The 15,263-nt window shown below is 38.9% G+C and overlaps 1 protein-coding gene across 1 annotated transcript in view; it reads left to right on the top strand.

Annotated features, from left to right (window-relative positions):
- The window catches only part of dnah3 (dynein axonemal heavy chain 3), a 150,834-nt gene that overhangs the window by 38,132 nt on the left and 97,439 nt on the right, over positions 1-15,263 (top strand). Inside the window, exons 10-16 of the mRNA XM_063059569.1 lie at positions 1,570-1,675; positions 5,601-5,779; positions 7,021-7,205; positions 9,895-10,018; positions 11,320-11,473; positions 13,155-13,299; positions 13,961-14,172. Coding sequence (XP_062915639.1) covers positions 1,570-1,675; positions 5,601-5,779; positions 7,021-7,205; positions 9,895-10,018; positions 11,320-11,473; positions 13,155-13,299; positions 13,961-14,172 — 1,105 coding nt within the window. The remainder of the gene's footprint in view (positions 1-1,569; positions 1,676-5,600; positions 5,780-7,020; positions 7,206-9,894; positions 10,019-11,319; positions 11,474-13,154; positions 13,300-13,960; positions 14,173-15,263) is intronic.

Below are 15,263 nucleotides of genomic sequence, written 5' to 3'. Positions count from 1 at the left end.
TTTCCACAACAAGAAACTGTGATCTTTCTTGAAAATTCTGAGCATCCATGACCTTTTTAAGAGGGGAAATCCCACGCCTTCTCTATACTTGTTGTGAATATTTATTTCCTAGTTTAAGGCATAACGAGCCCATTAACTATTTTAAGAATGTTTATTTTGGGTAACCAAATCAGAGCTAATGATACCTCAGTATATACCCTAATCAAATCCTTGGATTATTTAATTACATGCTAGTAATTAAAATACAATTGAATTTATTGCCAAACTTTCAAATGCCAGGGAATGTAACTCCATCTTTTGTGGTATGTTTTCATAATTGAATGCAGGGAGTAATTTGGCAAAGCAGATATTTCCCTCCTGATGCAGGGTCTCGACCCGACTCACCAACTTGCATCTCTTGCTTCCACTGATACAGTTTGACCTGCTGAATTCTTCCAGTGTTATGTTTTTCATTCCATATTCTGTCTCTTTTGCCTTCTGAAGATTCTATGGAGATATATTAAGACAGTTTAGGTGCTAAGGTGCGTAAGCACTGATTACTAGCAATAGATTTTAAACAAATGAGGAGAAAGGGACAAAAATTATAATGGGAGACGATAAGGAAGTAGCTTATCGCATGGTGGGAAAAATTAACATTTACTGCAAAGTTTGTCACATGGCCGGATGGAAGATGAGATGTTGTTGTAGTTTAAGCACTGCCGCGTTACAGCAGTGGAAGAGGCTGCAGACAGACCAGTTGGAATGGGAGTGGGATTGAGGATGAAAGTGGCACGCTATGATAAACTCAGGTGACCCCTGCAGAGTGAGTGCAGGTGCTACACAGGGACACCCAGTCTGCCCAGTCCAATGCAGAGAAGGTCTCATTGTGAATATAATACAGTAGATCAGAATGGAAGAACTACGAGTGAATTGCAAGGATTGTTTGGATCCTTGGGTGATGGGAAGGAAAGAGGTTAAATGGACAAAAGTAGCTCCTTCTTCAGTTGAATGGGAAGTGCCTGACTTCCAGATGCTTGTCTTTTCACATTATATCAGTTGTTACAGAAGAGACATTGGCCCATTGAATCATCTCTGATATCCTAATTCTTCTGTATGATGAGGCTTATTGTGGTCCCATTCACAACAAACTCTCTGACAAACACCACATACACCAAGCTTCGCCCATCAATGCCCCGTATTGTAGGAATGCAATCACAGTAACCCTTATCCAAGGCGATTAACTTAGTTGGCTTATGATTGCCACAAATTCCTCAGGGAAAAATGTAAGGATGTGCAGGATTTTTTTGGATACTTAGGTATCCTGGTTTCTAACCTACAGAACAGTCCTAGGTTCCCTCATGGCTTCTGAGCTAAGATCTACCTTGCAGAGTCTGGTTTTCAAATTCTAAGGACTTACACAGAGATGAAATCAAACTGACATAATCCTGTTTTGTGCCACTTTTCCCTGATGGTTATTAAGACTTGCATAAAATGTAAATTTAATTTGCTTTCTTTTAGAAGTCCATATCAAAATATGTCAAGTTGAAGATATTTTTTGCAAGTAACTTCATAATTTTCTCTTTTGTTTAGCTATCTAAATGTGTATAAAATATATACTGATCTTTTGAACAATAAGGCAGAGCAAGAAGTTGCTACATTTTTGTCAGAGAAACATTCAATGGAAGCATTCATAAAGGTAAGTACCCTGCCAGCTTTGGCATAACTCTCGAAGTAGATCCATATGTCTGTCTGTCTAGGTACCATATACAATGCGGACTTTGGTGACCATGGTTTTCCATATAGATCTATCCTTCGTTTTTTGGATGACTTCCATTTCCTCGACATGTAGCCACCTGGCTATGCTTTTGATGTACATAAGCCGAGGTCTTCCTCTAGGTTTACTCCCCTCAATCTTTCCAGAGAGTATGAGTTTTTCTACTTCATCTTTCTGCATGATGTGTCCTAGAAATCTGAGTTGTCTTTCTCTTATTGTTGGTATGAGTGATCGAACTGCTTGGGCTCTTCTGAGAACTTTTTCATTTGATGTGTGTGTGGTCCATGATATTTTCAACATTCTCCTGTAGAACCATAATTCAGCTGCTTCTAGTCTCTTTTCCATTGCTGGAGAAATGGTCCAGCATTCACTTCCATAAGTCAGGATAGAATAAATGTAGCACTGCAGTATTCTGTTTTTAGTGTATGTGCTCATCTTTCTGTCTGTTAATATGGTCTTCATTTTTTGGAAAGCTTCTTTCGCCATTGCTATTCTGTATTTGATATCTGTGTCGCACCTGCCATTACTTGTTATTAGGCTGCCAAGATATTTGAATTTTTAGATTAGATTAGATTACAAGGACACGCAGTCCTCTTTTATTGTCATTTAGTAATGCATGCATTAAGAAATGATACAATATTCCTCCGGTGTGATATCACAGAAACACAGGACAGACCAAGACTGAAAAACTAACAAAAACCACATAATTATAACATATAGTTACAACAGTGCAACAATGTCATAACTTGATGAAGAACAGGCCATGGCACAGTAAAAAAGTTCAGAGTCTCTCGAAAGCACCACATCTCACGCAGACGGGAGACAGAAGAAAACTCTCTCTGCCATGTCCGACCACAGTCCGACTCTGAGTCGTCCGAAACTTCGAGCTCCGATCAGCCCTCTGACACCGAGTACCGCGCGCCATCTCTGTCGAACGCTTCGACCTCAGCCTCGGTTGCCAGCAGCAGGCAAAGCCGGGGATTTTGGGGCCTTCCCTCCGGAGATTCTCGATCGCACAGTAGCAGCGGCAGCAAACTGGGCATTTCAGAAATTTCTCCAGATGTTCCTCTGTGCCTTCTCACATCTGTCTCCATCAAATCAGAATTGTGCATGGCATCCTACTTACAAATACGATATCATTTCACCAGAGGGCTGTGTGCGCTGCGTCGCGCCGCCATCTTCTCTTCCCGCACATTTGTTGACTTGTTTGATGTTTGTATTTCTGATCTTGATCACACATTGTGGGATGTTTGTCTTTCTGGAGATGACCATGCTTTCTGTCGTCTTGGTGTTGATTGAGAGGCCTCTGCGATTACTTTCTGCTGCCATTATAGTGAATAGTTCTTGAAGTTTTGTTTCTGAGTCAGCTATTAGTACGATGTCATCAGCATATCTGATGTTACAAAATGGCCTCCAATTGTGAATCCTTTGATGTCTTTGATACTTGTCAAGATATTTTCACTATACAGGTTGAATAAGTCTGGAGAAAAGGCACAACTTTGCCTGACTCCTCTCATGATATTCACATACTCACTCACTTCTATTCTGATGGATGCTGTCTGGTCCCAGTATAAGTTTCTCAAGAAACATATATCTTTCCCATCTATGTCAAGATCTTGAAGCATTTCCAGAAGATCTTGCTATCTGACAGTGTCAAAAGCTTTTGTATAGTCAATGAAATGTAGGTAGATGTCTTTTTGTACCTGGATGGCTTGTTCACACATCAGCTGTAGCATGAAAATTGCATTTCTAGTTCCAGTGTTTTCCACAAAGCCACATTGTTCTTTACTGATTTCTGGTTTTATACAGCGTCTTGCTCTCATCATGATTACTCTGAGAATAATTTTTGCCACGTGGCTCATCAGGCTTATTGTACGATGTAACTCACATTCTGTTGCTCCCTCTTTCTTTGGAAGTGTGATGAACACTGATTTACTTAAATCATCAGGTATCTCCCCATGATCATAGATTTAATTTGCTATTTCTGTTATTTTCTCTATTCCAAAATCTTCTAAGGCCAGTATCATTTCAACGGCGATGTTGTCTGGACCAGTTGCTCTGTTATGTTTTGTTTTAACTACGGCTGCTCGAATTTCATAGGTATACATGAAAAATTGTAAATCCTGATTTATTTCAGAAACAAAGAGAGTGCATATTTAAACATCTCTGCTGCTTTTCTGAAGTTATTTCAGAACACACTTTAGACATCTTAATGATAAAGGTGTGTCATTGGCTTTTGTTATATTATACTTTTTGCATCTGTCTTGCATACATATTAATCAGGAACGTGAGTCCAAACTTCATTTCACTGTAACTTTATTCGTAGAATACTATAGCCCAGAAATAGTCCCTTCAGCCCATCTAGTCTATGCTAACCTAGCCTTCTACCTGCACCCAGACCGTAACCCCCCACAACCCTCTCATCTACGTATCCACCCAAACTTCTCTTAAACCCTCATCTACTACTTCCACTGACAGCTCGTTCTACACTCACACCATCCTCTAAGTGAAGCAGTTACCCCTGAGAATCCCTTTAAATATCCTGTGATCTCTATTCTAGCCTCACTCAAAAAGCCTGCATGCATTCACCTTATTTATGCCCCTTGATAAGATCTCCCGTCATTTTCCCATGCTCTAGGGAATAAAGTCCCAAACTATTGAATCTTAGGTCCTGAAATTCCAGCAACATCCTTGTTATTGTGTTCTGTCGTGTATTGCGTTATGCTCCAAGTATATTGTGTTTTGTTAGTTACCCCACTAGTAAGTTCACTGTAACAGAACACAATACACTTCACTGTGTAACAGGGTTATTACATGTGAATGGTGCCAGCCTGTAGCTATCAATTGGTTTAAGCCAGATTCTTAGAAGACTTATATCCCTATACCAGCAGTTACGTTAAATAAATTTTGCATTTTTATTTTGCATTTGGTGAAATAGTCCCGTCTTCAGAACAGGCTTAAAACAATAACATAAGCATGATAATTTGAGGAACCAATGCGATGATTCAGTACAATGGTTCTACATTAAAAAACACCTGTAGTTAAAATAAATGCCTGTAGTACTTGTTCTATTATTATGCTGGATGCTCCTTGTTCCAGCGTAATAATAAATTATTTAATCTATGACAAATGGTGGATAATTAGGAAATGACTTATTTACCATCGGTTTAACAAGGTTTAACAAGCAAATGGTTGGGAAGGCAGGTCAAGAGTTTACTTTTATAAGGAGGGGTAATATTGATACATAAGAGGAAGAAAGTCTTGCTGAGATTGTCCGGTGATTTGTTCATCCACTTAAAGAGTCTGCAGCTTTGGTCCCATGCCCAAGGAAGGAAAGGTACGGCTTAGAAACTTGCTGTGCAGGTGCAGCAATTACAAGCAGTACCCAAAAAATAACTGAGGGGAATGTAAAATATGCTTTAGTTTATGCTGTGCTTCATAATAAAGTGATGTCATATTCTCTTCTCATAGAACATAGAACATAGAAATCTACAGCACATTACAAATATTCCACTCATTTTTCAAACTTTTCTTTAGGCAATGAAAAATTATAAGTAGGAATATGCATACTGAATTAAATTAATGCAAATAATTTGTACACTGATGTAACCTCATCTATTTATGTCACTGTAAATCTTACATCACCAATATTTTTAACTTGATGAAATGATTGAGAGACTTTTCAATTTGACTAGGAAACATTTTGAAGCCTGGTACTTTTCAACCGGTAGAAGTATCCTATACTGCTTGCACTGGGAAAGTATTGCATAGAAGAGGTTAAAGATTAGTTGGTTGTAATATCTGTTGTTTGCTGAATCTTTGTTAACCCACTGCTCTTCACTCCCAGAAAATAGACAGCTTGCAGAAACTGTGCAATGAAATCGCCCTGATGCACGTTACTGTCCCACTCGCAATGTTTTGTCTTGATGCCGTCGGCCTGAATGCAGACCTCTGTGCTCGTGCCAGAAAACTGAAGCAGACTTTAACTGAGTCTGTGGTGCAGGAAAATCAGAAACTAAACTCGAGGTAAATCGAAAAGTTTGACATTTTCAGTACTTGTTAGGAAATGGGTGCTGTTTCTGGGGTTAGCACTGAGAAGAAGGAGGTGTGCATGTGAGAAAATGTGCTCTAATCAATTCTGCTGAAGTTCGCCAGTGGCTTCTGAGGAGTGGTGCTGCTGATTCCAGCTGGAGAAGTTATGGCCATGTAATTATCTGCACTGAAAATCTGACATCAGTTGACTTCTCGAGGCATCAAACAGCCTGCAGAGAAATAAGATGCTGTAAATCTCCAGAAATGCTATCTTAAGACATGTTATATTTTAAAGTAGTCTTGCAGAGAACCTTTCTTTGGAAAAAAAAATAAGCTATGCTGCCTGAGTAGAGCATTTTATAGAATGCAGTTCATTTGTATTTGGAAAAGGATACTTCCTCACGCCAACTTTTTGAGCAGACTGCATACTGCATTGAATGAATGCTAAGAGTTTGTACAGTAATGTAAACCTCATTGTTTTATGCTGCTTACATAAAAGCAGAGTGCAGTGTAGTGGTTAGCACAACGCTTTACAGTACAGGTGACCTGGGTTCAATTCCTGCTGCTGCCTGTAAAGAGTTTGTGTGTTCTCACCGTGACCGTGTGGATTTCCTCCGGGTGCCCCGTTTCCTCCCACAGTCCCAAGATGCACCAGTTAGTAGGTAGGTTAGTTGGTCATTGTAAATTGTCCTGTGAATCAGGGGGATTGCTGGACAGCTCGGCTCAAATGGGCTTAAGGGCCTATTCCGCGCTGTATCTCAATGAATTGATAAAGTGATACTCAGCAGGTCAGGCTACGTCTAAAAAGAGAAGCAGAATTAATGTTATTAGAATGAAGACTCAACATGCTGAGTGTTTCTAGTATTTTCTGTCTTCTATTTGGGTTTCCCCTTGACTGATGTTGAAATTATTTCCCTGTGCCTTTGGTGAGGTCTAATAATCTTCTGTTTCAAGAGGAACATTAATCTAGATCTAATCTGCACTCAGCCCTAATCCTAATAATAACACTGAAACTATCAGAGATCAATGCAACATAATACCTAACTACAACCCAACACTTACTTCAGAACAAGTGGTTTAAGGCATATTCACTGCTGAAAGAGGACTGGAAGATTACCCTCCTGTTGTTGGTGGTGTCTGATTACCTTGGAATTATCGGTCTATAATCCCTATATCTGCAGTATGCATTCCGAGTCTCAAAGGCAATGTACAGATGCATGTTTCTTTCTTTCTAGTATTTGTCAGCAGTATGAGGAAATATCCGATCGGATCAGTGAAGTACCTGAGAGCACAGAAGAACTTGTGGAACTCGACACTTACATGAAAAAGGCTACTGATGTCCTTGTCGTGAAACTAAAGGAAGAAATCTTTGAAGCAGCAGACAGGCTGGACTTTTTGCTAGACTACGCCACACTGTCAGGTCAGCAAGATAGATTTTCAAGTTTGATTTGCAATTATAGACATCCTTTCAATTTGTACAAATATTGTTATGATTTCTTCAGTTCCATTTTTGTTTTGCGAATTCAATGTGTTCAGTAAAAACTTATCTGTGGAAATACTGAGAGGTAAAGCAGTGAAGATCCATATACTAGTCACCTCATAGCTAATGGCAATTAGACTGATGGGACAGCTCCCCATTGAATTTGGAGACTGGATATCTTCCTCCCTACATTTAACTTCAGTAAACTTTGAATGTTACATAGAAACGTTATGTTTTTAACCATAATTTTGTTCATTTAATTTATGTGCAGAAGCTTGGTCTCTAATGTGTCAGAAATTTGAATAGAAGTTTCAAACTACTAATAAATCTTCACATTTCCCTAAGCCATATCACAATTTCTTAATCAAGATTTTGAGTTCTATTTAAGCTTAATGAACAACACTCACATTTCATTTCAACATATTATAAACATCCAAAACTTAAATATGATTATTTCAGATGATGGGTAAAGACAGTTCATTTATCTCACATTTCCAACATTTATTGTTTTGTTTCCTCTGATAATTTCATATTTAATTTGTCCTTCTCTGTTTAGAATGACTCTTTCTTCAATATTGACTTTACTACTCCCTTTCACCTGCTTCAACATACGGTCCTCCTGCCTTTTATCCCCATTTTTCTCTGTACCTTTGAAACTAAATTATCTCCAAGTTTTCTCTCTTGCTTCCCTCTCTGCAGGTGCAGTCTCGCCAGCAGAATATTTCCAGTATTTGTGGTTGTATTCCACATTTACTTCATCTGCTTTTAGATTAACCAATTCCTTTATTGGACCTAAATGCAAAGAATGTGAGTTGGCTTCATTAACACCAAAAGGAAACATCTACAAAAGTTCAAAGTACATTTGTTACTAAAGTATGTATACTATATGTACCCTTGATATTTGTCACCTTATTGGCAGCCACAAAGCAAATAAACCCAATAGAACAGGGGTTCCCAACTTTTTTATGCCATGGAGTCTAACCATTAACCGAGGGGTCAGTAGACTCCAAGGTGGAAACCCTTGCAATAGAAAAAGAAGATAGTCAAACACCCGAAATGCAGAAAAAATTGTGCAAACAATAAAAGTACTCATAATATTCATAAATGTATTGGGTCAGGTTTAAGTATTTTTTTGTTAAATCATCCATTCTTAATTTATTGCTCAGAGATACTCAATACCCTTTGACCCCAATTTTATTAATTCCTTCGTTGAAAAGTTATTGCACATTTTCAGGACTATAAAAGGAAGTTGAAATAGTTCCCAAACTTGTCACACACTGGGCATCTGTTCCAAGCACAGGAATGTTGGCATCGTTATTGCCTGACATTTTTATATTTAGATCAAGATGTTTTGGAATATAACAGCCCTTTACTTCATCATAATGTAGATCAAAATTAATGAAACAAGGCAGAGAAATCCAGTGGACTCTAAATACAAGAGGTTCTGCAGATGCTGGAGGTCCAGGGCAACAGACACAAAATGCTGGAGGAATCCAGCAGGTCAGGCTGCATCGATGGAAAAGAGTAAACAATGACCACTTGGGCCAAGTCCCTTTTTAGCACAAAAGATATTCCTCTCTACAGACAAGTGAAACTCTGCAGATGCTGGAACTCCAAGCAACACACACAAAATGCTGGAGGAACCCAGCAGGCCAGGCAGCATCTATGACAGTCGATGTTCCGGGCCAAGACCCTTGCAATAGAAAAAGAAGATAGTCAAACACCCGAAATGCAGAAAAAATTGTGCAAACAATAAAACGAAACGCTCGAAACGTTGACTGTACTCTTTTCCATAGGTGCTGCCTGCCCTGCTAGGTTCCTCCAGCATTTTGTATGTGTTCCTCTTTATAGGTACTGTCTGATCTGCCAAATTCCTCCAGCATTTCGTGTGTGTTGCTACAGAAGATTCTGTTGCTTTGTTTGTCCATCAAAATGGCCTTTTGATTGCCATTAACCAATAATTGGACAATATGTGTCCAATTATTGGTTAATGGCAATCAAAAGGCCATTTTGATGGACAAACAAAGCAACAGTCTTGAAACACTCCATAAGCATCAATTTCAACAACATCTTTGTAGAGCAAAATAACATTGATGTTTGGCATTCCGTCAGAACTGGGAAAAGGTGGAGATAATTAAGAAAGATGAAAGGCAGTAAAGATTGTTAGGATGAAAGTGTTGATAAGATGGGTGGAAGAAGGTAGTTAAGTTCTTCCTCCTTCCCACCTACAGCAAATTACATTGGGCTGCATTGCCTTTCTTAATCCTTGTTCTGCTCAGTTACATAGATGTGTTTTCCAAATGCTCTGCATATTGTAAGCCTGAGTAAGTTCCTTTGTGAATTATTGAAGTTCACTTGGCTGCACAAGTGGGTGTTCATGATCATGTTTCAGTATTTGAAGAATGAAAAGTTCTCCTTCATTTCTAATTCAAATATAATACCATGACTAAAGATGCAGAACGTGATGCCAACATATTAATCTGCACAATGGTTACTTCACTCCAAAAGCAAAATAGAGATGTTGAAATCCTTCATTCTGTGGCAATACAAGTGCTGTTATGTGATTTATAATGAACTAGGTGGTATGGATAATCCTTTCTGACTGTTGGCTTTTCTCTGTATGTTAAAGATGATGATTTGAAGCTGAATAGTCAGGTCCTCAACTGGCCAGAACAGATTATGACGATGCTTGATTTACATCGGGACCGGTTGCTAAGCAAGAGAGAAAATGTAGATGATAATCTGAGGAACCGGTTTGTAACTTAAAAAATCTTTCTTTCTTGAATCTCAGAAATAAAGTTCCCTTGATAGGCTTTGTGGTAGTATCATAACAGGAATAATTTAAATAAAATCTTGGAAGGTTATTGACAAATTGTCAATATACAGAATGGGCCTTGAGTATCTTGTATGGTCAGATTTCACCAGAATGTTTTTTTGAATCTACTCTTTATATGTGTAGTGAATATCGATTTGGCATGGAATTGTTTGGCTTTTCCCTTTGTAAAACACGTTGCTGAGTTCTGAACATTCCAAGTGGTGCCTTCCACTTGCATCTGCTGCAGCATTTTGTCAACCTCACTGAACTAGGATGTACCGTACATCTTTGTGGCTTCGGCCATGCAGGATCCTCAGGTTTCACCACTAATTCTGACACTCAGTGATCATAAAGCAAAGCTGTAAAAGTTCTTAAAAATTAACAAAATAAAAATCACTTCAAAATAATTAAGAACATTACACTTGCTCTGTCAGCACAAATGTGAATTCCCTTTGGTAGAGATGCTTAATTTGTCACTAGTTTGTAAAATAGTGAAAATTGTGCGGAGATAGGTGTGCTGTTCAAAGAGAATTGAGCTGGAATTACCTTGCACATTTTGCATGGAAATTTTGGAGGAGGCACAAAGTACTCCTTGATCCTGATATAAACTCCAGTGCCACATTTCCTTTCGTACTCATCTTTTGGACTTCAGTTTTTTCCTGTGTTGAAATCTATCAACTCATCAGTGTTGGAGAACTGACATTGCAACTTCCAGCACAATTTTTCCTCTCGCTCTTACCTCTAAGGCCAGAGTTGTAGCAGAAAATGAGAATTAAATTAAGCAGTGCTCTAAAAAATATTGGCATTAGTTTAAGTAGATAATAAAAATGATGGGTTTTGAAGAGTCAGTTATTAGTGCCGATGTTATTAATCATGTTTTTGCTTTTACCACCTTCTTCACTTCCCAGTTGGTTTTTATTGATCAATGATCGTAAGTAATATCAATGACCCGAAGATTATTTTAAAATTGAAAGCTTGCTTTTACCTGTGGTTTTTAGCACATCATTCATTTAATCATTGTATTAGAATTGCAATCACAGACATTTTTCTTTATACTTCCAGCCACTCAAATTGACTCAAAACAAAATGCTGGTGAAAGTTGTAATGTTACTTGGACAGAAGACAGCTCAATAAATCCCATCACCTGTTTAGCAAAATATCTATTTTTTTTTCCATTTTCATCTGATAATTTATACGATGAAAGTAGTTACCGCTAATGCAATATTGTTCTGTGTTTAGAGTAAAAGAATTTCAGAAGAAAGTTGTGGCATATGGCAAAGAAGTAGACAGCTTCAAGAAAAAGGAAGTTATAACGACTGACGAAATGAAGAATAATGTGGAAAAGCTCAGTGAACTGTCTGATAACCTGGCTGCTGCAATGAATGAACTAGATGTTGGTAACCTTTTGATGTGGCTTGTTATGAATTAATATGTTAGTGTTCCTGGTACAGGAGCCTGCTTTCTTGTCCACTTCAATGTGAAGGGCCCTTGGAACATGCTGTCAAAGCCGTATGCTCAGAATCTATGGTTTAGATCCTTTCAGTGTGGGCTAATTTATTTATAATTCCCTCCCTAATCAATTATCCCACAGAAGAGACTTGGATTTCTAAAGTACTGGAAGAATAATTATGCAAGATTAATACCACCAAACATTGTCGTGAAAGTAACATCACAGTAGGAATTAAAGTTAATCTGTGGAGTTCTGACCTGGCTTTATTATTTCTCTATTTTGCCTTTGGCATTTTATTATTTAGTAAAGCTTGCAATTGCCATTTACTTTGAGAATGCATCTTTCTCCAATCAATGTTCCCTTGAAATTCTAACTTTATCCTAATAAAATTCAAAATTAGCTTCAGGTACAACATTGCATCTTTTGATTCGGTGCATTATAGTGTGTGGTTCACATTTGAGTTATAGAGTCAATCATTTTAATAATTTTGGATAATCAGCTCTTCTGGTATTTTTATTTCAGATTTCCGATGTTTTCAATGTTTTCCTTTGGTAATTTCAGATAATGATTTTTCCCCCAATTTTCACTTTTCCCAGATTTTAATTTTCCCTTTGTGTCCCCATTACCATCTTCATTCATTTTTCATTCTTGTCCACGGGACCATTAGAAATAGGAATAGGCTGGGACATTTTGCCCAGTGGGCCTGCTCCACCATTTATCAGGATTGAGGTTGATATCATCTTGGATGTGACGCATTGTCCTGCCTTTCCGATATCCATGTCCTCATCCGACCACATTGAAGTCACAGCCAAGAAAACTCACCAGTGTGTCTACTTTCTCAGGGGCTTAAAGAAATTGGCATATCCATGTTGGCTCTTACCAATTTTTATCGATGCACAGCAGAAAACCTTCTGTCTGGATGTCATAACAGCTTAGAATGGCAACAGGTCTGCGTATAACCATAAGAAACTGCGTGGTTGTGGAAGCAGCACAGCATATCATAGAAACCAGCCTCCCCTCTGTGGACTCTGTCTATGTTTCTCACTGGCTCAGTAAAGCAGCTGGCACAAACTCACAGCCACCTTGTGCATTCTGTTTTGTCCTCTCTTCCATTGGACAGAAAGTACAAAAGCCTGAAAGCACGTCCCACTAGGCTCAGGACAGCTTCTATCCCAATGTTATCAGACCCTCAAGTGGGCCTCTTGTACGATAAAATGGACGCTTGGCCTTACAGTCTACCTTGTTGTAATCTTACACATCATTGTTTACCTGCACTGCACTTTCTCTGTAGCTTTTACACTTTATTCTGCATTGTTATTGTTTTACCTTTCTCTAACTCAGTGCACTGTGTAATGATCTGACCTGTGTAAAAAGTATGCAAAGAAACATTGCACTGTATCTTAGATTAGATATTAATCAAGCACAGTACATCAAAGCTACAGTGAAAAATGTCATTTGCACTAACAATCAAATGTGACAATAATAAACCAGTGCCTATAAGTAAATTTAGTTACATTTATAAAGCCAATGTAATTGAGAGATCAAAACCTACTGATTGGTATGCCTGTCAGAAAGTTTGAAACTAACTCAGCTCCATAATGAATCTCATTTTATGCTTTTAAAGGCTATAAATAAAGAACAGGAGTTGCTGGGGCATCAAGTGACCCAGTTCCCACAATTAATGGCGACAGTCGGACAGAAGCAACCTTATGAACAACTGTGGAACACAGCATATAACTTTTACACCAAATCAGAAGAATGGCTAAGTGGTGAGTTTGTGTCTTTCTTTTCCTAAGAGATTGTCTGTTGGGTTCTCAGTTGGCCATAGAAGCCGATCCAGGACCCACGTCTTCTGCTGCAATTGTGGGCACGAGTGAGTGGAGGCTGGGGTTAGTGGCTGGGTCTTTTGGTTGTTCAGTCGCTCCTTTTGTAGTTGCCGGTTGTTCTGTGCAGCACAGGAAATGTGTCAATGACTGTTTCGTTCACAGTCCTGAAGCTGAGCAATGCAGGAAAGCCTTGCTGTTGACCATCCATTGTGCCCTGTCCTTTGTGTGCTACTGATATAGAGTCATCGTGGTTTGTGGAGGGTGGCTGGAAACCAAAGCTATGATGGTGTGGGGGTGGGGGGGTGGGAGGTGAATTTGGGGAAGAGTTGCTGGGTTTGGATGATCCTTGGGGGAGAGTGGACTGTACGAATGGTTGGGAAGTGTGCCTCCTGAACCAGACGGGCATTGTAGGTGAGATCAGTGGCCGAATGCATTGGTAGCACGGTGGAAGGCCAGGGGCCCAAGGAGTTGCCATGAAGGAGAGAATGTGGGAAAAAAACAAGATTTACTTGTATTTAGTCACATATTGGAATATGATTATTAGATTTTCCTAGAGTGCACTATGACTTGTATTGACTGCTTTTCTATTCTCTTCATTTGTTAGGACCTTTTCAAGTTCTAGATGCCGAAGAGGTTACAAATGAAGTTTCAAATATGTGGAGGACAATGTACAAACTGACAAAAACATTTGCAGATGTCTCTGGACCTAAACGTGTGGCAGAAAATGCCAAATATAAAATTGAGAAATTTAAACCTTTCCTACCTATTATCTCAACAATTTGCAATCCTGGCATCAAGGAACGACACTGGGAGGAGGTAATTTTAAATGACGCATAAAACAGTGAACAGTGCTTGGTGTTCTTTTAGAACACAATTACTTCTTAGGGATTACAAAGCTGGGGTCTGTCTCAGCTTTCATCATTTGGGGCCAATGGACCCCTTGCTTAATGGTATTGGTCCATGGCATCAAACAGGTTGGGAACCCCGGTATAAAGTAAAGTCAATGAATAGAAAATCGAGGGACTGTACACTGGGTAACTGAGAACAAGGCAAGGACAGAACGGCCTCTATAATGAAGTGAAGTAAGTGAAGGGATCAAGACAATGGCACAGCCTTTTCTCTCTGTGCGCATACGCACTCATGTAAAAGATTTGTCATTAAGGCACATTTACTTTATCCAAATTTATCTGGACTGTCAAAGACTGACTGGCCTAGTTTTTGCATAGTTCTGTTGACATTTTCCCACATAACTGTCTGAGCAACCTTGGCACTATCCTATCAATGTCCAAAATCATGGCTAATGTTTTATCCTTGCTGACCCAAATGTGCTCCAACTCTGGACCTCAGAATGTGGATTGTGAAGCGTCAGGACGTGGCTGTTTCTCACAGTTATGATGGAGAATCAGCAAGAACTATTTGCAACATGCTTAGAAGCATCCTGAAATATTATGTGTTAGTAAATTTAATAAACTTGATTGATTGTTATGTAAATGAATGAGGTATTATTTATATAGTGTAAGGTTTATTAATTTATTTTCTGAATTAGTTTTCAATATTTATTGATGACCCATTATAAACATCCTGGGAACCGCTAATGACATGGGTGTGGGCTAACCACATAAGTATGATGGCTATTAATAGGTGCCCCATGTTCTGTGATCCTCCTCAAAACCGTCTTGTCAGGAATGTAACTTAGTGAGAGGACACCTCTTGCTTCAACAGTGCAGCAGCAACAAACAACGCTATCTAGCGTAACATAGCCTTCTGGGTTGATATCACCTACCACCCCCTAATCATTCATTCTGTCCATCAGCGTTACATCATGATTAAAGTGTGTGCCATCTACAACATGCACTACTATCACTCACTTAGGCTACTCTGACAGTTCTTTTCAAAAAGGACAAAGA

The sequence above is a fragment of the Mobula hypostoma genome, chromosome 9 (assembly GCF_963921235.1).
Source record: "Mobula hypostoma chromosome 9, sMobHyp1.1, whole genome shotgun sequence".
In the NCBI taxonomy this organism is placed as follows: Eukaryota; Metazoa; Chordata; class Chondrichthyes; order Myliobatiformes; family Myliobatidae; genus Mobula; species Mobula hypostoma.
The sequence above is the reverse complement of the archived record's forward strand: the minus strand, read 5'-3'. Positions and strand labels throughout refer to the sequence as shown.